We start from the raw sequence: 24239 nt of genomic DNA, 5'->3' as shown, positions 1-24239 counted from the left end.
ATGGTAGCGTTTGTTGATCTCCTTGTGTAAATATCTCTACCACATTCAATTACAAGTGACTCACAAAAATCCTGAATATTTAACATAATAGGTGTTCAATAAATCAATTTTTAAAATCAAGTGTTAAACAGAACTGAACTGCTGAGGTCCTGAATAAATTAACAAGTTATGTCAGAAATTCCACTCTGGTGGAATGGAAGCATCTTGCTGGCTGGGCAAGTCTCAACCTACTTTGTTCACAGCACATCCATCTCTCTCCCCCAGCTCGCCACTGAGAACTCACTGATCAAGTCTTCTTAGGCTGATGTGGCCTCCTTACAGTTTTGCAAGGTCAATTGATTTCACCAATTCTCTAAATGAAGCTTCACCTTTTAGAAATAGGTCAGGTGGTGGAAAGAAGTCTGCCAGGAAAGGGTTCCTTATTCATTACCAGCCCAGGCACCTCCAGACAACTATGGTGCACAGAGGGAGAGAACCTGGGTGAACTTTCAGCCTTTACAAAAATATTTCTCCAGATGGGAAGATGGGAGAGCTGTAGTGTAGCCCCATTTCCAAGTGCTTCTCTACAGTGCAGCAATTAACAAGGCACCTGGCAATTCACCCAGTTGGGAATTAAGAAGAATTCCTGCCCTCAAACTGTGTTCACAGTCTATTAGCAGGAGAATCAGAGCAATATCGTAGAGTCAGTGCTGTCATGGCGGCCCACTATCAGCATTTGCAGGAGCTATGAAAGTTGCCTTCCTTCTCTTCTCATGCCAGGTTCTACCCTGTACTTCAAGGGGTCCCATGTGGACACCCCACCAATGTGTCCAAACTTGATCCAGCATCACTTCCACACCAAGCAACCACCCCCTTGGTCATCCATTAGAACCAGACGTGCACACCAGCTAAACCACCTGCCCTCTGGTGAAAAGAGTCTGGAGAAGGAACCCCTGCAGCACTTAGAAATAGGCAAAGGCCATTTGGGATAGGAATTTCAGGGTCCTGGCTATTCAGAGAATGATCTAGAAGCAGGGTCAGGACTCTTCACCTCACTGGGGGAGGAACACAGCCCATAAGGGGCCTGACAGGAGTCCTCAAAAGCACGGAAAACAGAGCAGGGGCTCCAGTGATGGGAATAGTTGGAGCTAAAGGAACAACTAACCCACTCTTGGCCAGTCAGGGAAGGCTTCCTGGAGGAGATGAGCCTAAACTGAGCTTTGACATGGGCATAAAGTTTAGCCCATTAGAGCAGGGAGGGGACTCCAGGCACAGGAACAATGTGTAACAGGACCTTAAGAGCCGAGAATTACTCACAAGAGCTGACGGTAAATTGTTCCTGAGAGTCTGTGCCTTTTTGTTTCCCCAAATCAGAGCGATGCTGCCGCCCTTCACCCTCAAGCCCTGAGAAAAGGGATTGGCAATTTAGTGGGATCCACTCACAGAAGAGTGATTTCGTTCTCTAAAGAGCTAGCTGGAGCCCAAATTCTGAAGCAAGGGAGGATGATTCTCTATTTGCCACACTGACCAATCTTGCCCCTAACCCATCCCAAACTCTTGCCTCTCCTCCCTCCACCCCCTCCACAGTTCACTGCTCTCTCAGGAGATATACCAAGACAGACAGGACTGGAAAAGGAATTAATGCCAAGGTGTAAATTGGGGTAACGAGTCAGCAGATAACCTATTTGCATTGAGTGACACACATCACTTCTGCTTAGAGCCCATTGTCCATATGAAGTCACATGTCCACAACTCACTGCAAGGGACTCTAGGAGATCTCAATGAGCACATGAAATGTTTGATAAGCACCACTATCCCTGCCACATGTGGCCTTGCCCATGCGTAACTGTATGACCTTGGACAAGGTACTGAAATGTTCTATGCCTTATTATACCCTCCATGGTGAAGCAGGAATAACAATAGTCTCTGACTCCAGGACTGTGGTCCTAAGAACTGATAATATGCTTTTAAATCACAATGCCAGGCACATAGTGAGCATTCAGCAGAAGTCAGTCATCGCTTTTTTTTATTACTGATTATATTATTGTGAGAAAAATGCTTTATCTTTCTGGGTCTATGCTCCCTCATCTGCAAGCCAGCCACGCCAGTAACACTGATTAGGGTAACTATTCAATTAAATGGCACAATACATAAAAAGATTGTAGCACTGTGCCCAATGTACAACAAGCACTTAATAAAAGTTATTTCCCCTTAGTGTATGTAATCATGAATTGATAATTCTCTTCAGATCAGGGTGCAAAGTACTTATTTGTGGATTTAATAGGTTGCAATACTATTTAAGATGCTGACCAATGGAAATCCAAATACAGAGTATTTCAAAACAGAAGTGATTTTAGAGATTTTCTATTTTCCAGAGGCAGTTTAGCACCCAGAGATACAGTATATAATGTGCTATATGGTTCCGTGGACAACTTAGTTATGTTTGGAACTACATTTCCCAGAATTCCTTTTCTTAGATGGTCTGGGTTAGAGTTGCCAAAAGTGAAGTTGTCTGAGATTTGGACATGGACATGGAGCAGCAGCCACTATCCTCTGGAGGTCAGTGTTGGTGGTAGGTGTGAGGGGCGGACACCGAGGTGCTGTTGGGTTCATTTTGTCCGTGACTTCCCTGCCATACGTCCAATTTGCCTTTCCTACCGCTGGTCCTGGTGAGCCGTGCTGAGCCCAGGCCCACAGCCAGGAGCTCATAAAGTGACAGTCATGGAGAGCTGACCCTCTGCGAACTTCTACATCAGCTCCCTTCGCGGCCCCACTGCAGCAGCTGGAGTGTGTCGTAGCTTCCAGATTTTCCTGAAGGTTCTGCTCATCCACCCCCACCAGGGCTGCTTAGTGACCTGTTATGGGCTGAATTATGTCCCCACAAAATTCATTTGTGTAAGTCCTAACTCCAGGACCTCAGAATGTGACTGTATTTGGAGATGGGGCCTTTAAAGAGGTGATTAAGGTAAAATGAGGTCATATGGGTGGGCCTTAATCCAATATGACCAGTGTCCTTATAAAAAGAGGAAATTATGACACAGACACACAGACGAAAGACCATGTGAGGACACCAGGGGAAGATGGCCATCTGCAAGCCAAAGTGAGAGGCCTTAGAAGAAACCAACCCAGATGACACCTTGATCTTGGACTTCTAAGCCTGGAATTGTGAGAAAATACGTATATTATTTTAACCAGCAAGTCTACTTTGTTATGGCAGCCCTAACTAACAAATACATGACCTTTCTCTGATTCCTCAACTTCTATCTGTGGATCCTTATTCTTCCAGCTCTTCTCACATCTGGGTAAGGTCTAATTCTTGTAATTAATTCCTTATTCTATAGTTCTCATGGTGCTTTTGCTTCCTTGATTGAACCCAGACTGATACATGTAAGGATTGAGAACATGGACTCTAGAGCCAGCCTCTTTGGACAGAAATCTCATCTAATTTTACTCTGTGTGACCTTTGGGCTATTACTTAACTTCTCTGTGTCCCAGTTGCCTTTATCTGGAAAATGGGATGATAATAGTACCTCCCCTCTGCTCCCTTGTAGAGTTGGATTAATTGAGCTACTACAAAGAGATTTAGTACATTCCTACACACAGATAACACTCAATAAATGTTGGTTAATATTGTGATTTTGATTATTATTTGCTGCCCACCCAAGAACTAAAAGACTGATTCACAAGTATCCCTTTCCCTGCCCTTACTCCTTATATGCATGTCTACCTTCCCTCCTAGACTGTAATGTCCTGAAGAAGGGTATCATAATTTAGCTTTGCTTTCCTCCTCCTGAAACTTCCATTCTCATGTAGGAAGAGGCCTATACTGTCTGGATGCTGGTCAAGTGAGAATTAGAGTTTCATTTGGTCTAAGGAAGGGTTAAGGTCTACAGAAGCCAGCTTCCAAGATGGCTCTTGTGAATCTTGCCTCCTGGTACTCACACTTTGTACAGCCCCCTCCCACATTAAGTGAGGCTGACCTGTGCAACCTATAGGACATTGGGAAAATGACGAATGTGACTTCCAAGGCTAGGTCATAAAAGAAAGGGAGGCTTCTGCCACACTCTCCTGGATCATTGTAGGGAAATCCAGCCACCATGTCATGAGGACACTCAGGCAGCCTTATGAAGAGGCCCATATGATGGGGAAGTGATCCCTCTTCCCAACAAGAGCCCTAACTTACCAGGCATGTGAGGCACCATCTTGGAAGCAATCCTCCAGCCCCAGTCAAGCCTTCAGAAGACCACAGTCATGGTGGAAATTCTGATTATAGTATCTCATGAGAGACCCCAACAGAGACTGTTCAGATAAGGCACGCCTAATTCCTAACCCAAAGAAATCATACGAGGTCATAAATATTTATCGCGATTTGTTATACAGAAATAGAAAAGTAATACACCACCTAGAAGAAAACTGGCCTCAAAATATACTTTATTTCATCAACTGCAATGGTAAGAATCACTGGTATCACATATCAAGCACTAATTATCTCTTAGGTGTTATGCTGAATACTCTGCAAGCATTACCTTGTTTAATCCTTAAAAACACCTTATTTGATGAATGATAGAATTAGGTTTGTACTATTATTGGTCTCATTTTTCAAATTGAAAAAAATGAGGCCTAAAAAGGCAACCAAAATTTGCTCAAAATCAACCAGCTAGTTGGCGATGCAGACTCACTGCACATGTCCAGACCCCCAGTGTTAGGTTCTCTTCACTGATACCCTATTACGTCTGTTTAGCAGAGCTCACCAAGATCTCATACAGGGTATTGGTTTCCTTAAAACTCAGGGGAATGAAATCCCTGGGCTGTGAACACCCCCTCCCCCTCCCTCAAGCACCTCCTACAGGGTATTGGTTTCCTTAAAACTCAGGGGAATGAAATCCCTGGGCTGTGAACACCCCCTCCCCCCTCCCTCAAGCACCTCCAGACCTGGATAACGAATGCAAGCTCTCCACTTCCTACAGTCCGGTGCAGTCGTCATTGGAGGTGGGAAGGCAACTAACTAGTGTTGTTAACGCAGTCTCTAACCCCATACACAAAAATAAACTCAAAATGGATTAAAGACCTAAATGTAAGACTGGATACTATAAAACTCTTAGAGGAAAATATAGGCAGAACACTCTTTGATATAAATCACAGCAATATCTTTTTAGATCCACCTCTTAGAGCAATGAAAATAAAAACAAAAATAAACAAATGGGACTTAATTAAACTTAAAAGCTTTTGCACAGCAAAGGAAACCATAAACAAAATGAAAAGATAACCCACAAAGAGGGAGAAAATATTTACAAACAAAGTGACCAACAAGGGATTAATCTCCAAAATATACAAACAGCTCATATAGCTTAATATAAAAAAAAAACCCAATCAAAAAATGGGCAGAAAACCTAAAGAGACACTTCTCCAAAGAAGGCACACAGATGGCCAACAGACATGTGAAAAAATGCTCAATACCGGTAATTATTAGAGAAATGCAAATCAAAACTACAATGAGGTATCACCTCCCACCAGTCAGAATGGTCATCATCAAAAAATATACAAACAATAAATGCTGGAGAGGGTGTGGAGAAAAGGGAACCCTCCTACACTGTCGGTAGGAATGTAAATTGGGACAGCCATTAAGGAGAACAGTATGGAGGTTCCTTAAAAAACTAAAAATAGAACTACCATATGATCCAGCAATCCCACTCTTGACAATATATCTGGAGAAAACCATAATTTGAAAAGATATGCACCCCAATGTTCACTGCAGCACTATTTACAATAGCCAAGACATGGAAACAACCTAAATGTCCGACAGAGGAATGGATAAAGAAGATGTGGCACATATATACAATGGAATCTCAGCCATAAAAAAGAATGAAATAGGGCTTCCCTGGTGGTGCAGTGGTTGAGAGTCCGCCTGCCGATGCAGCGGACACGGGTTCGTGCCCCGGTCCGGGAAGATCCCACATGCCACGGAGCAGCTGGGCCCGTGAGCCATGGCCGCTGAGCCTGCGTCCGGAGCCTGTGCTCCGCAATGGGAGAGGCCACAACAGTGAGAGGCCCATGTACCGCAAAAAAAAAAAAAAGAAAAAAAGAATGAAATAATGCCATGTGCAGCAACATGGATGGATCCAGAGATGATCATACTAAGTGGAACCTAAAAGAAGGATACAAATAAATTTATTTATGAAACAGAAAAAGACTTACAGACTTCGAAAACAAACTTATGGTTACCAAAGGGGAAAGGTGGGGAGAGGGATAAATTAGGAGGTTGGGATTGACATACACACTACTATATACAAAATAGATAACCAACAAGGACCTACTGTATAGCACAGGGAACTCTATTCAGTATTCTATAATAACCTATTTAGGAAAAGAATGTATAAAAAGAATGGATATATGTATTGATATATGTATAACTGAATAACTTTATACCCGAAACTAACACAACATTGTAAATCAACTATACTCTAATAAGAATTAGAAATTAAATTAAAAAAAAAACATGCCCCTAGGTAACTGCAATTGAACTGTCCACATTCCTTCCCTGCCACTGCACTCTGATTTCCCTCCTGGCTTACTCAGTTTTTTTTTCTGCTGGGGGAGGGGCTAGAGGATGCTTTAACAGCAATTTCACACTTCATTGTGAAAACCTGTCCTGCTCCTCAGTGAAGGATATAGCAAAGAAAATAATTAGCTCAAAAGATTATAGATCTTATTATGAGAACCAGTTGCTTTCAGTTTTTAGAGCAACTTATATTCTCTTTGGCCCTTTCTATGTGTAAGCACTTGGTCTGGCTTGGATTTCTTGCTGGTATAGTTTTTGCTTGCTTAAACAATTCCATTTTCCATGTACCATAAGCCAATGACTTCCTATTAGTAAACTTCCTCAACCACAAAGTGTCTACTTAATCAAGATGTGTTCTCACAGCATGGTGCTTAAGTCCTATAGTACATCATATAGGAGAGTGGAGACCTTTTTAGAATTCTATTTAATTTGCTAGGAGACCAACAAATCTTTGTTGTTTTCTCTCAAATTATAAATTCAATACAGAGTTGGTTGACATACAACTATTTCATAAGTCCTGCCAACTAAAAAATGTCACTCAACATCCAGTTCTGCAAGGATTGAGTCCTTAGCCACAGCAGACCCTGATCTACAACACACCCTGAGAGGAGTTCAGGACGGAGGTCACGACGAGGCACTCTGTGCGCTGGGAAAACTGGCAGAACAGGCCTTCAGATAGTCAGGTATTTTCAGGAGAAAATGTTATGAACCCCAATTCTTGCATCTTCCCATACTGAGAAAAGCACTGAGGGACTTCCCTGGTGGTGAAGTGGTTAAGAATCCGCCTACCAATGCAGGGGTCATGGGTTCAAGCCCTGGTCCAGGAAGATCCCACATGCCGTGGAGCAACTAAACCTGTGCGCCACAACTACTGAGCCCGCGCTCTAGAGCCCGCGTGCCACAACTACTGAAGCCCGTGCGCCTAGAGCCCATGCTCCACAACAAGAGAAGCCACCACAGTGAGAAGCCCACGCACTGCAACGAAAAGTAGCCCCCGCTCACCGCAACTAGAGAAAGCCCAAGCACAGCAATGAAGACCCAATTCAGCCAAAAATAATAAATAAATTTTACAAAAAGAAAGAAAGAAAAGCACTGAAACTACTAAGACATCTGTTCCTTGTGACCAGCAGCAACCCTCTACCAAGATGTGTGGTTGGTTGCACATACCCCTTCACCAAAATCACATATATACTGACACCTCCCCCCGACCCCACCCTCAGAACAGTTCCTCAGAGCTATCTGAGAGGCTGACTTCTGGACTATAGTCCTTAGTAAGACAATGAATAAACTTGACTCACAGCTTCTACACGGTGTTGTTGTTTTTTTTCAGTCAACAACACTTAATACATAAAATGGAACTTCCCCAATCTCCTGCCCTACAGATTATCACTGTAAACAAATCAGAGTATAGACATTCAACTTTGTTTTTCTACACATATGCTAGAATATTTTATTTTCATTTTCTTCTTTAAAAAACAAAAATTATACATACTGCTTTCCCATTTACTTTTTTTCTCGGCAGTATCTCTTGGAAATACTACATCTTAGAAAGACGTTTTTACATTAGTACTGATGGGGTTGGGGGCAGGCCACCCCAAGATGTGCTATTCTGACAAATGGATCATTTTGAGCTGAAAACAATCAAGGCTCAAAAGACTCAGGAAGAACCTTTGAACTTCCCCCTTACTGCCTAAAAGAATTTAAAATAGGAGGCTTGTCCCAGAAGTGGCTATCATCATAGTTAGCTACAGTGAAGTATTAAGTGTTGTAGAAAGGGAGGAACCTAGCAAAGCCCATTTGACCAAAGTCCTCTCTGTGTCCCGTTTTTTGGATGGGCCAGCAACATTTGTTTACCAAACATTAACTCTTTATCTTCCTGTGAATTATCTTACTTCCCTTTGAAGTCTCAGACCCCTATTTCTCCTCTTTAGTCCAGAATAATATATATACACCTCATCTTGCCTGGCTGTCTTTGCAATTTTTCATTCTTATGTGAATTCTAAGTGCACATAATAAATTTGATTTTTTTTTCCTGTTCATCTGCCTTATGTCATTTTCAATTGCCAGCCAAAAGTACTAAGACAGGAAGGAGGGGGATATTCCCCTCCCTGGAAGTATGCATAGATTCTCATTCTTTTGAACAGTTACTGACATACCATAATATGATTAATTAGTCTCATATTCAAGGACTTTTGGGTTGCTCTCTTCCTTTTTCCAATGGCAATCTATGTGGAAATGACCATTCTTATACATGTGTCTTATACATTCATAGGAGTGTTTCTAGAGGATAAATTCCTATAAAGAGAAATTTTGAGACAGGATTTGTGAGCGGTACCAGTTTACATTGCCACCAACAGCGTCTGAAGCTGCCTGTTCCTCTATACTTCATCAATATTGGACATTATCCTTTATTCTTTCCTCTTTGCATTATGCCTGACTTATTATAATCAACACTGGTGAGAATAACAATAGTTTCTTTTCCTCCTTTACAGGTGGATTGAAAAGGAAATTCCCTAAGTGGTAAATAGGAGATTAAGTTTGCCCAGAAGTAATTAGCATTTATACAGTGCTCATTCTCAGAACTAATTCCCATTTACTCACACAAACAGGAATTCACATTGGGGAGAATTTTGCATGCCCTTCCTCGGAACTTGTATTCTGCTGTTCTTGGCCTAACCTGGTGACCTAGAACCAAGAAGTTCCCCTGAAGATGGATTAAATTGGGGGTGTTTTAAGAATCACTTGAGAGGACTTCGAAAAAAATGGATATTTCTAGCCCTCCTATTTCCCATTTTGATTCAAGAGGCCCTGGGTGGGACATTTTTGTGTCTTTTGGAGTGGGAAAGGCTGAGGTAATCATCCTGCTAAGTTTGGCACACTAACATTACTACTCCACATAGGGCCACTTCCTTGTTTTATTCAGTGACTCTCTTTCATCCCCATCACCATCTCCAACTCCCCTACCCTCTACAAGCAACCATTCCAATGTACTGGATATATTTTCTAGAATTTTATAGTATCTTTGGGAAATATGTAGTGTGGTTTTATGTGAATGTATATATTAATTATATATAAATACATATTAGATAAAAATAATATTTTATATATGTATAATAAAAAAAGAATTAAGGGGCTTCCCTGGTGGCACAGTGGTTGAGAGTCCGCCTGCCGATGCAGGGGACACGGGTTCGTGCCCTGGTCCAGGAGGATCCCACATGCCGCGGAGCGGCTGGGCTCATGAGCCATGGCCACTGAGCCTGCGCGTCCGGAGCCCGTGCTCCGCAACGGGAGAGGCCACAACAGTGAGAGGCCCGTGTACCACTCTCACTCCTAACTGCAGATTAAGATACCCTCCTGCACCACCATCACCTTCTGCTTAGGCATTCCCCCAGCGATGGACAGGGAGGGTGTATCCAACTCCACCTGCTGCTACTGCAAACCAGGCTGCAGTGATCAACCATATATATAAGTCCTGAGTGGTTTTATGTCCAGGAATTTGATTGTTAGGATTAGGCAGTTGTTTTAACTTCTTATGAGAGTTTTCAAAAGTACAGAATATGATATAATGAGCCTCCATATGCCCATCTGCCTGAATTTTGAATTATCACTATTTCACTGTACTTTAACTCTCCTTTCTTTTACTGTAGTACTTTAGAGAAAATCTGTGACATTGTACCATTTTACTCTAAATATTTCCATATGCACTTCTAACACTTAACATATTTTACATAACCCCAATGTCAATATCACACCTAAAATATTAAAAATATTTCCTTGATATCATCTTCTTTAAAGTTTTTAAAGCTTTATTCAGGTATAACTGACAAATAAAATTGTATGTATTTAGAGTGTAAAACATGATGGTTTGCTATATATATATATATATATATGCACTGTGAAATAATTATCAAATTAAATTAATTATCACAACCATCACCATATAGCTAACTCTGTTGAAGAAGTTCTTCCTTACCTGAGGTTTATTTTTTTTAGCTTTATTGAAGTATAACTGATAAAGTTGTAATATATTTAAGTGTACAATGTGATGATCTGACACAAGTTTACACTTAAAAGAGTCCCACCACCAAGTTAATTAACACATCTGTTACCTCACATGTTTACTTTTTTTCTTTTTGGTGAGAATACTTAAGTTCTACTTTCTTTGCAAATTTCAACTATACACTACAGTGCTATGTCAACTATGGTCACCATGTTATACATTAGATCTTCAGAGCTTATTCATCTTATAACTGAAAGTTTGTAGTACAACTTACCAACTTTTCCCTATTTTCTATAACCTCCAGTCCCTAGAAACCACCATTCTACTCTGTTTCTGAGTTCGACTTTTTTTTTTTTAATATTTTGAGTCCACCTATGATACCAAGCAGGGCCCTGTGGGGCTCCTGGGCACAAAGACTTTCTGTGTTCCCCATTTCTTGGATTACAGGAAATAGCCTTCATTCAGCCTCCGTAACCTTCCCTGAGTTCCAATGGGCAGATTCAAGCAGTAGTTAATCAGGGAAGGGAGGGGATTCGAGACAAGGTAGAAACAAACAGTCAAGAGAAACAATAGCGCAGCCTTGGGGCAAGGTTCTGGTTCCCCGACAACGGATACACACAACAATATCTTTGAGCTGTTCTGCAGATACTGAAAGCCCCTCCAAATGGGAGAAGTCAAGGATTAAATGACATGCTACCCACAAGCACACAGACCCCAGACCAGCTGGAACCTGAAGGTTGATGATGCTGACTCCTACTTAGCTCACCACCAACCCATAAGAAGAATGTCCACGAGCCAATCACGCCCTCTTTGAACAATTACTATAAAACTTCTCACTATCCTTGCCAACTGGGGACACAGTTTTTTGAGGCACTAGCCCACTGTGTCCCCCTTTGTCTGGCAAAGCAATAAAGCTATCCTTCTCTACTTCACCCAAAACTCTGTCTCTGAGATTCGATTACGTACCAGTGTACAGAGAAGCTGAGCTTTCGGCATCAATTTTGGCACCCAACGTGGGGCCACATGGGACCATCCCAGGTAGGGGGGTCCCTTGGCTTGATCGGATGCTCCGAGGTTTTCTCCACACCAGCCTCTTTCAAGACAGCGGAGGGTTGGAGAACTCCTTTAGAGACCAGATCGCCTGGGACCCTTGCATGGAAAGGCCAAGCCCCAGTCATACCCTGTCCGCCATCCTGGCAGCTGGAACTCTGAGGCAGGAGTAGACGGCCGAAGAGGGACCACCCTAGCAGCTGCCAAGGCCATCTTTGCCTAGAGGACGTTCCTCTCTTCCTCCTGCCTGCACTGCCCTGGACTTCCTACTTCAAGGAATTATTTTGGGGAAGCAGAAAAGTAGTGTTCGGGATGCCACAAAACCTCTGCGGGCATTTTGGTGAGCACCCCGGTGTGCACACTGAGGTTGCTCAACTTGATCCATTTGGGGGAACCTCTGGTTCCCGCTCAGGGATTTTTCCATTAGGAAGATCCCATTTGTAAGGCACCGCTGGGACCAAGGCCACTGGCTTAGTGGGAGTTGGAAGCCAGTTTGAGCCTTGGGCTGTTTGTTTTTTTGTGTGTGTGTGGCTTCTGTTTGGCTGGCAAGGATTCTGGTTTTGCTTTCCATTTTGTGCGCATGGCTGTTTAATTCAGCATCACATATAAATGATACTATGCAGTATTTGCCTTTCTCTGTCTAGATTATTTCACTTAGCATAATGCCCTCAAGGTTCATCCATGTTGTCACAAAGGGCAGGATTTCCTTCTTTCTCATGGCTGAATAATACTGATTGACTATATCTACCACATTTTCTTTATTCAGTTCATCCAATGATAAACACGTTGGTTGTTTTCAACACCCTGGCTATTGTGCATAATGCTGCAATGAACATGGGAGTACAGATACTTCTTTGACCTCTGACATAGTGATTTCAATTCCTTTGGATATATACCTAGAAGTGGAATTGCTGGATCATATGGTAGTTCTATTTTTGATTTTTTGAGAGTCCTCCATACTGTTTTCCACAGTGGCTACACCAGTTTATATTCCCACCAACAGTGTACAAGGGTTCCCTTTTCTCCACATCCTTGCCAGCATTTATCTCTCATTTTTGATAATAGACATCTTAACAGCTATAAGGTGATAATGAGGAAATTGAACACCCAGGTCAGGGTATTATGTGGAAGAAAGAGGAGAAAAGACCAAAAAGACAAAGAGGTGCCCAGAGATATATTCTGCTGCTTCCCAAGTTTGCCTTGATCCAGTTTCGCTGGAATATATTTTGTACCATGAACAATTAAGGTTAAAGTATATTATTATATCCAAACTGAGTGTCTGGTCTCAAAGGAGCTTTGTATTATAAAAATAAAAATAAGATAAACAAGTACGTATTGGAAACTTTCCAGTACCAGCATAGATAAGAAAAACACAGCAACAAGGAATATTTTTCTAAATCACCTCTCACAACTTTTAATAATTTGTCTTCTTTAATTTTTGAGGCTTGAAGTAGCATAAGTACAAAGTTGAATGCTGTCTCTACTCTTTACTGTGTGATCTTGGATAAGTCACTTTAACTCTGATTCCCAGCTTCCTCATCTATAAAATCTGAGTGATAATACCTACTTCTCATGATTGTTGTTTAGGGATTCACTTATTCCTCTAAAAAACATTAATTCAGTGCTGAAGGGAATCAGAATATACCACTTCAAAATATGCCACTTTGGCATGTGGATCATTTTGAGCTCAAGACAATTGAGAACAGATGCAGAAAGAAACCTTCTCAGAGCTTCCCTTGTCTGACTAAAAGCAGAAACTTCTGAGAAATCAGAACTGCCATAAATTGCCTCTCCAGGGGAGTTGCATGGCCATAAAGAAGATGAGAAATTGAGCACCAAGATGAATCTGCTGTAACAAATGTTACTAAAATAAAACTTATCTTCCATTAGTTTCCCCATACATAAATACATTCCCATAATTTATCACTCCTAGAAGCCCAAATTTCCCCTTCCCCTTATCTTGTCACTTCTCCACAATTTATCACCTTTTGTTAAAATGGAATATAAGCTTCTAATCTAACCACTTCTTTGGCTTTTCACTTCTTTTTTGTGGAACCCTGTGCACATATTGTAAAACTGAATAAAATTTGTATGCTTTTTCTCCTGTTAAGCTGTCTTTTGTAAGTTTAATTTGCAAGCCTCAGTCACTTAACCTGAGAGAGCAGAGGAAAAGTTTTTTCCTCCTCTACAATAACTGTACTATAACTGAATGTCAGATACTGGTAGAGACTCAGGATACAGGATGAATCCGGTTATATTTCCTTCCTTTCAGGAACGGATCTGTTGAATACAGGATTGCTTGGACTGAGTCTTAAAAGATGATTCAAAATTCAGTGGACAGAAATCAGGGGCTGGGGTAGAGGGCCATCCCATGTGGAGAGCTCTGCTTAACCAAAGACTGACATAAGCAGCAGACATGAGCATTAAATGAGCTAATAGTACCTGAGTACTCAATAGGTGCTCAATAAATGTTCATTTTTGTCTTTTCTGCATTCTTCTCTGGCAATAACCCAACTGATGCCATAGGTATTCATTTTAAAAATTAAAGAAGTGCTATAAGTGCTTAGCTACTCCAAGTTCGGTCTGTGGACCAGAAGCCTTGGTATCACCTGGGAGCAGGTTAAGAATGTAGCATCTCAGGTCCCAGCCCAGATCTGCTGTATCACAATATACCTTTTAACTAGATCCCCAGATGATCTGTATGCGCATTAAGGTTTGAGAAGCACTGACAGGGGATAAGGAAGGGAATAATTGCACTGACAGATGAAAAGGAGTTTCCAGAAAGCAGAGAACTTCAAGAAAAGCTCCTCAAATGCAATGGCTGCAACAGCATCAGGTGAGGGTAGGGTCTGTAAGTGATCTGGGACGGTTGATACTTCCAGGCATCCTTCATCTTGAGCAATGTCCCCTTCCACTAAGTAGCCCATTCTCACCCTTTCAGTCCTATTCTCAACCTGTCTCCCTCTTCTGACAATGTCTTCTTGCAATTCAGGAAGCACAGCTTAGATGCAAATAACGAGAGGCTCAAATAATGCCAGGCCTTCTTTAAACAAGATCAGTCAGCCCTCGCCAGCAGCTGAGAAGTGTGGAATGAAATTCCCTAGTTTAGACAGCCAGATTCCTTTTGCCACTTCTAAGCACCATGGCAGCTTAGAACAAGCAGAGCTGAGCCCCAGTTTTCATGCAAGGAAACTGCTAGGACTTACAGCCTGAGAGGGTTTGAGTGAGGCAGAAGGAAACAGACAGAGGCAGACTTCACTTACCACAGGGCTAAGGCAATGCAAGGAATTGGTACCTACCCAGCCCTGGGCTTGGCAAATGTCCATTGGTTCTACACCAGATTTCTGTCTCTTTTTACTGTATTCCACTCTTCCCCACCCATCATTTGTACTAGTTAACAATTAGGTAAATAATTAGATAGATAAAGTTGGAGAGAAAAAAACTTCTTTTCTCACTTATGTTTAATAATTAGGGGCAAATTAAAACACAAAAGACACATTAACCCAAGAAAAGACAAAGATTATTCACATAAGTACATGGGAGCTTACAGAAAATGTGGCTCAAAGAAGAAGTTAGAATTTGGGGCTTATATACCATCTTACCAGGAGAAGAGGAGGGGGAGAAAGGGCACCTAGGAGAAAATGAATGACTTTGGGGAAAGAGAAACAGTACTCTAGGAGAGTAGATGGGGAGGTAATGGTTTCGTAACAATGTTTGCTTTTGTAATTTCTCATCCCAATGTCAGCTTCTCATTTTCCCCAGTATAGGAAACCTCCTTAGAAGGGGGATTTATGGCAATTGAATTCTTTTGGAAGAGTCTACTTTTAGACAAATAAAGGGGAGTGGGGTTCAGACAGACCCTCCTCTGCATCTGTTGATTGTCAAATGTCCGTCTTCAGCTCAAAATAATTTTATGCCACATTTGGCATAATTTCCTTCAGTAATTAGGAAAATAAAGGGATATAAAGAAAAACACACATGCTATCTCTGTATCGCGTGCAGGTGCGCACACACGTACCACCAACTGGAAATAACTGCTAACCTTTTATTATGATTTGTTTTTTAATCTCCTTTCTTTTCACTTTTTGGCACAGGGTTGGGATCACGCTATATACAGTATATAGTTTTGCTTGCTTTTTCTACTTCACATTTTCAGCTTAGTATTGGAGAAGTATATACAAGAAAAACTTTAAAATTTAATTTAAAAATTATGAAATCTTTCAAATATAAAGTTCAGAAAATAATATAACAACCATCCATGAATCTACCACCAAGATTTAAGAGACATGACTATTTTGCTATATTTGCTTTGGATTACTCTAGAAAAAATGTCACAAATGCACTCAATGTCTCCTGACAAACCCTACCACCCACACCTTTCCAGAGGTCACCACCATCCTGAGATTGGTATGTTCCATTCTCAGGCTTATTTTTAACTGTTGCCAATAAAATATATCAATGTTTCTTGGGGTTTTAAATTTCATGCAAATGGTATTATGTTGCGAAAAGTTATCCTTTTGCAGTTTGCTTTCTATCAGTCAATATTAGGTCACCTTGATGAAGATATCCTTTTTTCCATTTAATTATACTAATGGAAAACAGGCACCCATTGTTCTGTTAGAAAATGTTTCAGTTTTGCAAAGGCCCAGAGCTTAGAGCTGATGGCAGATGGAGCTAGATGGTACCTCCCTTCCATTCCTTTTTGAATCTATTCATTGTCGGGGGACTCAAGGAGCATTCTGGGAGAAATGAGAGCAAGCTCAAGGCCCCCTTCCTGTTAAGTGTCAAGGTGTATAGACACATTGAATGTGGCACTGGCAGAGATCAGGTGGCAGGAACAATCAACAGAGAATTCTGAAGTACTCATCATAACCATGGGGAATCTAAACTGAGACTCAGATTCCAAAGCAAGCCTATTTCTAGGCATAGACTAGAGAATATCTGGTTATGAACACTTTGTGTGAGGATGTGGGGCCCAAACTTCACCTGATCTAGCTGCCCTGGCTCATGGGCAGGAAAAGGAGGAGGGGCTGGGGCAGGTGGGGCTGTTTGTGTGTACACATGGCAAGAACCAGTCCTGTGAGCAAATTTGTTTGCTCGCCCTGTACAGTGGTGACTCTATATATAATGCGGAGACCTTGTCTCCTGTGGCCAGATGCACAGTGTGTGATGGGCTGCAGCAGACACCACCTCAAAGGGCAGCTGAGAGCAGTGTTAGAGGCAGATGTGCTAGAATTTCTGCTTTTCCTCTGCAAGGTGGTGGTGCTGAGCTTTTGCTGTCCTTGGACTTGCCTAGGGAATGTGATCTGAGATAGTGAAGGATGGACTTTTCTTAATCAGATCCCATTGGTTCTGTGCCAATAGATTTAACATTTAATGAAATGTGACCCATCTACACATTCTCCAGAAACCATGTGCAAGCATGGTCATAGCAGCACTGTTCCCATCACCCCCAACTGAAATCACTGCCACATCCTTCAACAGTAAATTGGTGAATAAATGGTAAACAATTTACATGATAAAATTTTCTACACCCATGGGAATGAGCAATCCACAGTAAAGACGAACCTCACAATACAATGCTGAATAAAGGAGACCACATACAAAGGAGCACAAATTGTAAGGTTCCGTTTATCTGAAGTTCAAAGACAGGCAAAATTAATCTGTGCTGTTATAAGTTGGATTGTGGTTGCTCTTGGCATGGGGTAATGAGTGAAAGCGAACCAAAGTGGACTTCTGGGGCCCTGGTGATGTTTTCTTTCTTGATTTGGGTACTAGTTAAAAGGGTACATTTCAGTTTGTGAAAATTCCTCAAGATTTACGCTTATGTCCAATTTTCTGTATGTATATCATAATTTCAAGGAAAGTTTTTAAAAAGTGATTTTATTTTTTTCTTCAAGCTGATGAAGTGAGGCTTACACATGGAAGATTATCAAAGCCTTAACTTTATCATTCACATCCCATGGCCACTGGTTGAAGGTCAAGACACACTTTCATCCCTCTACCTGAAACAGCCCAGTCTAATGATCTAGCCATCTTCCAAGTGTCCTCCCAAAGACAGCGTTGTGCCCTGACTTCTCCACACCCCTTCTCCAGCCTTCTCTGCACTTCTATGAGAAAATGCTAGAAATCTGTGAAAAGAGAAGAGGGAAGAGTTCTCAATCCCCAGGACAGGATGATGGGGATAAATTGATGATCGGAGGGCAGATGGTGCCCACCACGTAAACATTCGCAGGGGAGGGGAGGCCCAGCTCCGACCTTGCAGCATCTATATTTACCAACCTAAGATTTGCCTCATTCAAGTTTCAGTGAGCATTTTAAGCCCTCATGTTGTCACAAGAGTGAAGCATCAAACGAGGAATCCTCTCAGTCTTAAGGCTTTGCTTGCCACTGGACACTGTGAGCTCCAGGCAGGCTTTTAATTTTCTGCATTTTAACCCTGGTTCTTGCCTCTAATGTCTCTCCTTGTATGGTTTTTTTAGGCAGTGTCTTTATTTTTATTTTTTATTTTTTTTTCTTTTGCGGTACGCGGGCCTCTCACTGCTGTGGCCTCTCCCGTTGCGGAGCACAGGCTCCGGACGCGCAGGCTCAGAGGCCATGGCTCACGGGCCCAGCCGCTCAGTCTGAATTGTTCCCATGCAAAGAGTTTCTGAACCTGTAGTTATCACCACCATGAACTCCTGAGACTGCACCAAAGGCACTCTGATTAAACACCTGCTCGTGTGAAGGCAAGAACACATGACTCTATTGTACTACACATACTTTGCATTCTACACAGACTCTGAGCCTGAGTTGGAAGGAGGCGACTGAGTCTCAGGGGGTTCAGATAAAGCGACTGTAGGCAGTATGGCTGTAACAACCGGGTGAGAAATGGCACACTCTGGAGGTCATTACAAATGAGTCAAATGACTGAAAGACAGATGTATATGTGTCACCTAATCCTGGCATTCAGTTTCATTCTGTATGGTTAATTTCAGGCAGCAAAACAAAGCATTGATTACCTCTCCAAATTCAATTGCAGACAGCCATGCTTAACAAGGGGGAAGAAAGCAAGTGTCTATTGAGACCAAAGTTTGCAGATGTCAATCAGCCAATGATAAAAGCAATCTGATCCTGTCCTGTATGGAAAATAATGGAAAGTTGGTCTAGTTGTGGTATCTCTCATGCCAATAAGAGGGAGGTAGGATGTGACCTCTCATGCAGACATATTTTTTTTTTTTTTGTCACCAGATGGATACTCTACCAATAATTTCAGTGCGGGGATGCACTGACATCTAGTGGACAAACAGGTGGTTGACATTTTGGCCATAAATGGTACTACTGCAGGAATTAGTAAACTACATAGTAATGGTATTTGAGAAAATTTAGTTCAAATAAAATTTAAAGTAGGAATATAGATTTTCTTTTTTACCATGGTTGAAGCCAGTTAATTAAATTTGTATGTAAATTAATATTACATTTTTTTTGACTTGTGAATTTGTTTTTATTTTTATTGGGCTATAGGGGATGGGCTGGGAAATATCTCTGTAAGTTATGCCCTACTAGGGAAATGTCCGTTCTGATTTTCCTGGGACAGCTTTCGGAGCTTTTTTTCTTGGAGCTGCTGCTCTTGCTGGCAGCAGCCTCTTCAGGTCCACTGCTGAGAGGTTCCTCCTTGGAAGAGAATTTCCTCTTTTTCTTGGGGACCCTCTTGTTTTCTGACTCTTCAGGGTCACTATCTGGTTCCTCTCTGGGGAAAGATTTCTTCCTCTTGGTAAGACTTCCACTGTCAGCTGTCTCTTCAAGATCACTAACCAGCTCCTCCTTGGAAAAATATTTCTTTTTTTTGGGTTTGGAGGAGACAGATGGGGGTCTTCCATTCCATTCTCCTGAGGAGCCTCCTGGGGCTTTTGCTTTTGCTTCTTTTTGGGTCTTGCACTTGTCTCCTCACATTCCTCCGGGGTACTACTGCTGTTTTCTGAAGATGCCAGGGCAATTGCAGCCAGCCTTTTCTTTTCCTTCTTCAAGCATTTCTTCTCCTGTTTCTCCAGCTTCCTAGTAATCTCAGCAGCTGCTTCCTCTTCCTGAACCATTGCCTCCTTCATGACATCCAGATTCTTTCATGGAATCTCTCCAGTCTCATAGAAGGACAGCCACTCCTCAACTTGTTCTTGAAGCTTCTCCCCAAATACACTGGTAGGTACCTCAGAGAAGCAATCAATTTGTGAGGCAATACTGCATTTGTTTGCCAGGTATCGGGAGATGCGGCCTTTGTTCTTGGCAGCTGCTTGGCCAATGAAGGTACAGTGGAAAATGAGTCTGTATTTTGGGGTGTTACCCCTTGACTTCAGGGCTCTGGAAAGTTGGTCCCTGTGCTGGGCCCAGGGAATCACTCAGACACCAGGACTGAATATTACATTTTGAAGACTTTTTCTTATTAACAATACCATCCCTCTGTCTTGTGAAATACTGGTGGATGGTTGGATGACTACCAGAATTAACAAGTTTACACGTAGGTAAAGACAGATAACAGAACACCAGAGATACCCAAAAGAAGGCATGAAGTGCTGTCCCTTTTGTTTTTGGAAAAGAAGTATTTTATCTAATTATCAAACACAATTGAGTTAGTAGGTTCCAGCCACCTTCCAGTAAGGAATCTGAGAATTTTAGAAGTTTGGTCAAAAAACTGCAAAGCTGAAAACAATTATGCCAGATGCTACTCCGGTAGGGGGAAGAGGGCATTTCAAGTCCAAAGAAAAGGCCTGTGTGTCCAGTTTTCCTTGAATCACTGATCAAGAGAGTCTTTGAAATAAATCTTATTTAACTAGTTCACTGAATGATACATTGTGGGAAGTAATTAGTGTTAAGATGTGAGGAGAAAAATAGACAACATCTGTCTCTTTGACTCTTGGATTGTGAAACAACTGAGAAATGGACTCACGGCGTAAATCAAACCAAGATTTAAGAACATAAATCCAACAAAGATTTAAGAACATAAATCCTACTCTGGGTAAAGCAGATTGAAGAATGCTGCTCCAACTGTGCCCAACATAGGTTCTTCTAATATTGCCATTTCCTCTTGTATTAAATTTATACTGACACAATTACAGTGCTTCCGTCTACTTCCTGTCTAGTTTCTACTTTTTCCAAAACGGTATGGGTTACTCACAATTTCCTGTATCTGTTCTTCCTTAATATACAATGATAAGACAAGCATTATCCAAAATTTGGAAATAAGGTAAAGAGTATGACTTTTCAATGGGATGTCTTTTCAATGTCATATTATAATTTTGTTTATTAGGCCTACACAAGGGACTTTTTAATTTCCTAAGAGAATATACCTGTATTTGACTTACAACTTATTATTTGAATAGAGCTCAACTACTGTGAAGCTACATGTTAATTTGTATAGTTCTTTACTGAGAGGCTGAATATACAAATGGGCAGTAGCCAGACCGTGTATAAAAACAGAACTCTGACCCACAACTTACAGGAACCAGCCCAGGAAACCAATCCATCATCTCTAGTAACCAGCCCTGGAAGCCATATAGCTGTAGATTGGACCTGTAAGAAGTAAGACCTCTATCTCTAGTATTAATCCAGGAAGCCAAACAATAATCTCAGTAACAATCAGTCCAAAATGGCTAAGACTGGATCAATAATTGACAGCTTTCTAATTTTTATCCCTGCTTCCAACTTAAGAACAACCAGAGAAAGCCAAATATAAACCCAACCAATCACACAGGATGCCCTGCTTCTATTCAGCCCACCTGTGGCTTCCCCATGCCAACAGCCTTTGTCAGGGCACACCCAAAGCTTCCCCTTTTTTCCACTATAAAGCTTTTCTCCTCCTCTTCTGCCTGCCATTGAGTCTCTTCCAAAATGCAAGTGATAATGGCTGACTCCCTTGCTATAGCAAGATCTGAACAATAACCTTTGCTTGTCTGGTTGATCTTCATTCATTTCCACAGTCCAGTGTAAAACAAAACCTCAAAGGTTAATGTTTCCTTTCCCTGTAGAGCATTAACCAGTTTTGTATGTAGCCTAGCAACCTTCTTTTAACAATCTTTTGCTTAATGTACAGAAATAACTGTACCTTATATGCTCTTGGAACCAGTTTTCCTATCTTATTTGTTCCTTCATTAATCAATTGACTAAACTGTTGACATGTGTTCATTCTATATTTGTATGGGAATGATGTTTTTACGTTTGTGAAAATTACACATTGACCAGAGAAAAGAAACAGAATGCCTATAAACATCTAAGGAGAAATTCAAATCTGTATTTTATTAAAGCTGTATTAAAAGAGGAAGCAGCATACTTACTAGGTCTACAGGATGTCTTCAATTTATTTTAATATTGTGAAATAGCTGTCCTAGATATTCGTTGAAGAGATTTGCCAAAGTTACTCAGCTCATGGACTACTTGGAATTACATAGCTCTGAGTGACCCAACTTGAAACTTAAATTAGTCAGTTTTTGCTGTGTAACAACCCTCCAAATCCTACTTTCAGAAACATTTATTTTTCTCAGTCAAAGGTGTGCAAGTTGGCTACAGTGCCTCTGCCTCAGACGTGAGTAGGTTCAGATCTGCTCCACCTTTGGACTGAAGGCTATTTGGGACAAATTCTTCCTATAGTGATGACAAAAGAGCAAAAGAACAAGCTCAACCATGCAAGCAACCTCATCTCATGTCATCCAAGTCACCTAGCAGAGCCCAAGTTAAGGGTGGGGGCAAGGCATATACTCCTCCCACAGTAGTAAGCACTGCCAAGTCTCAGGTCAAAGATCGAGGATGTATTCACCCCTGACAGGGAGGCAGTAATCTCATCTAATCTGTGGCAAAAGCAAAGCAAAACTACAGAGGAAGCAAGAGCTCAGCTGACCAGTTTTCAGAAGGACTGGCAGTCCTTCATCCGGTCGCAGACCAGATGTGGAAGATGGCAAGTGAGGAACAGTACTCACTTCCCTGAGTGACACACCCTGAGCTGGTGTAATCAGTTCGTGGAGATCTTCGGAACGCTTTGGCAGAGTGAAAGTCACAATTCTAGAAGCGACCTGCAGATAAGTATGAATCAAGCTTTTAAGCCTGTGTCAGCTCTGTGATGTGATTCTCAGGAATGATCAGGCGTTCGCCCAGTTGTGCTCCAGTTCCCAGAGGCATCGACTGAACTGGAAGTAAACCATGCCCTGCAAGCAGAGCCTGAGGCTTTGGGAATAGAGGACAAATATAGTCTGAATACACAAAATAAATATTATATACTAAATAAAATTTCTGAAAATCTTACTGGGCAGTCAAATTCTGAGTAATGCTCATAAAACTGATGAAATTAAAGCTAAAGTCTAACATCATTGATATGCCTATTTGTATACATCCCAGGTTTGTCAAGAATTATTCTCTCTTAAAATATCAATAGCTCACTGATTGTGATAGATGGCTTATTAGGCATAAGTTTTATTTTTATATGAATAAATTTGATGAAATGTTGAAAATGCTCTTACATAAATAATAAAATCTGTATTTCAACTATCAAATAAACTACGATCACTACCTTTTTCCCTTGTAGCTTACCCAAATGTCAGTGTCCAGTTATAGGGCCAACTGCTAAAAAAGTTTAGATGCCTAAGAGAAAAATGCTTCACTTTGCCACCGAAGTTGCTTTTTTCACTCAATGTTATTTTTGTTAGATTGTCTCATACATGTAGTTTTAGTTCACTCATTTTCAGTGCTACATTGCATTTCATTGTCTGTGTATTCTGCCTTTTAAATTCATTCTTTTATTAATAGTTATTTAAAGTTATTACTTCAGTTTGCCATACCAAAATATTCTTTTTCCTTACCTTATCATTTATCCTTACACATATCCTCACGTCACTCCCTCAGGGACACATATCATGGTTGGAGTTTAGCACCAAACAGTTGCACGTAATGTTAAGAAGGGCCTGCTGGGGTGATGTGCTGCCTCTCCAAGATTATTCAGGTAAGAGAAATATTTAAGATGCTCTAGACTGGACCAGGCTTGGTGGATTTTGACTAGCTTGTTCATGCATCTGTGGCCAGTTAATGGGAGGCTGACTGGTTCAAGATGGTCTCACATTTCTGGAGGTTAGGGTTGCTGTTGGCCTGTTGGCTGGGGCAAAGGGCAGCTGGGCACATGTCCCTTATCCTCCAACTGGCTCCAAAAGCAGGATACCAAGATGGAACCAAAGCTCCCAAGGCCTTTTACGTCCAGGTATAGGCTATACATCACCTCTTCCACATTTTATTGGCCAGCCAGCTCCCATTCAAGGGCAATATTCCAGCTATCTATATTTCTATATAACAAACCACCTCAAAAGTTACTAGTTTAAAACAACAATCATTTATTTTGCTCACCATTCTGTCATTTGGTCAAGGCCCAGTGGGGACAATTCATCTCTGCTCCACCAGATGTCAGCTGGACTAAGGCTGGAGGATCCACTTCCAAGATGGCTCTGTCACATGGCTGGCAAACTCCTCTCCAGGTGAGACTCTCAGGGGGCAGGTTACATTTCTTACATCATGGGAGATGGATCCTTAGAGACAGGAAATGGAAGCTGCTAGTTTCTTTTTTTTTTGCCACACCCAAGGAGTATTTAATAAAGAAAAATATATAAAAAGGATTATACACCATGAGGAGGTGTGATTTATATC

The 24239-nt window shown here is 41.4% G+C and overlaps 2 protein-coding genes across 2 annotated transcripts in view; both read right to left on the bottom strand.

Annotated features, from left to right (window-relative positions):
- The window catches only part of GADL1 (glutamate decarboxylase like 1), a 398137-nt gene extending 374154 nt beyond the window's left edge, over positions 1 to 23983 (bottom strand). The window contains exon 1 of the mRNA XM_032649105.1: positions 23943 to 23983. The gene's annotated coding sequence lies outside the window, so the exon portion shown is untranslated. The remainder of the gene's footprint in view (positions 1 to 23942) is intronic.
- On the bottom strand, positions 19086 to 19863 carry LOC116762141 (nucleolar protein 56-like). The gene is given in 2 exon segments (XM_032648897.1): positions 19086 to 19426; positions 19429 to 19863. Coding segments are annotated over 2 exon segments (585 nt in total). The 5' UTR covers positions 19673 to 19863.
- Positions 23984 to 24239: the final 256 nt, after the last annotated feature.

Source organism: Phocoena sinus, chromosome 11 (assembly GCF_008692025.1).
Source record: "Phocoena sinus isolate mPhoSin1 chromosome 11, mPhoSin1.pri, whole genome shotgun sequence".
Taxonomy (NCBI): Eukaryota; Metazoa; Chordata; class Mammalia; order Artiodactyla; family Phocoenidae; genus Phocoena; species Phocoena sinus.
This window is presented reverse-complemented; position numbering and strand designations above follow the sequence as displayed.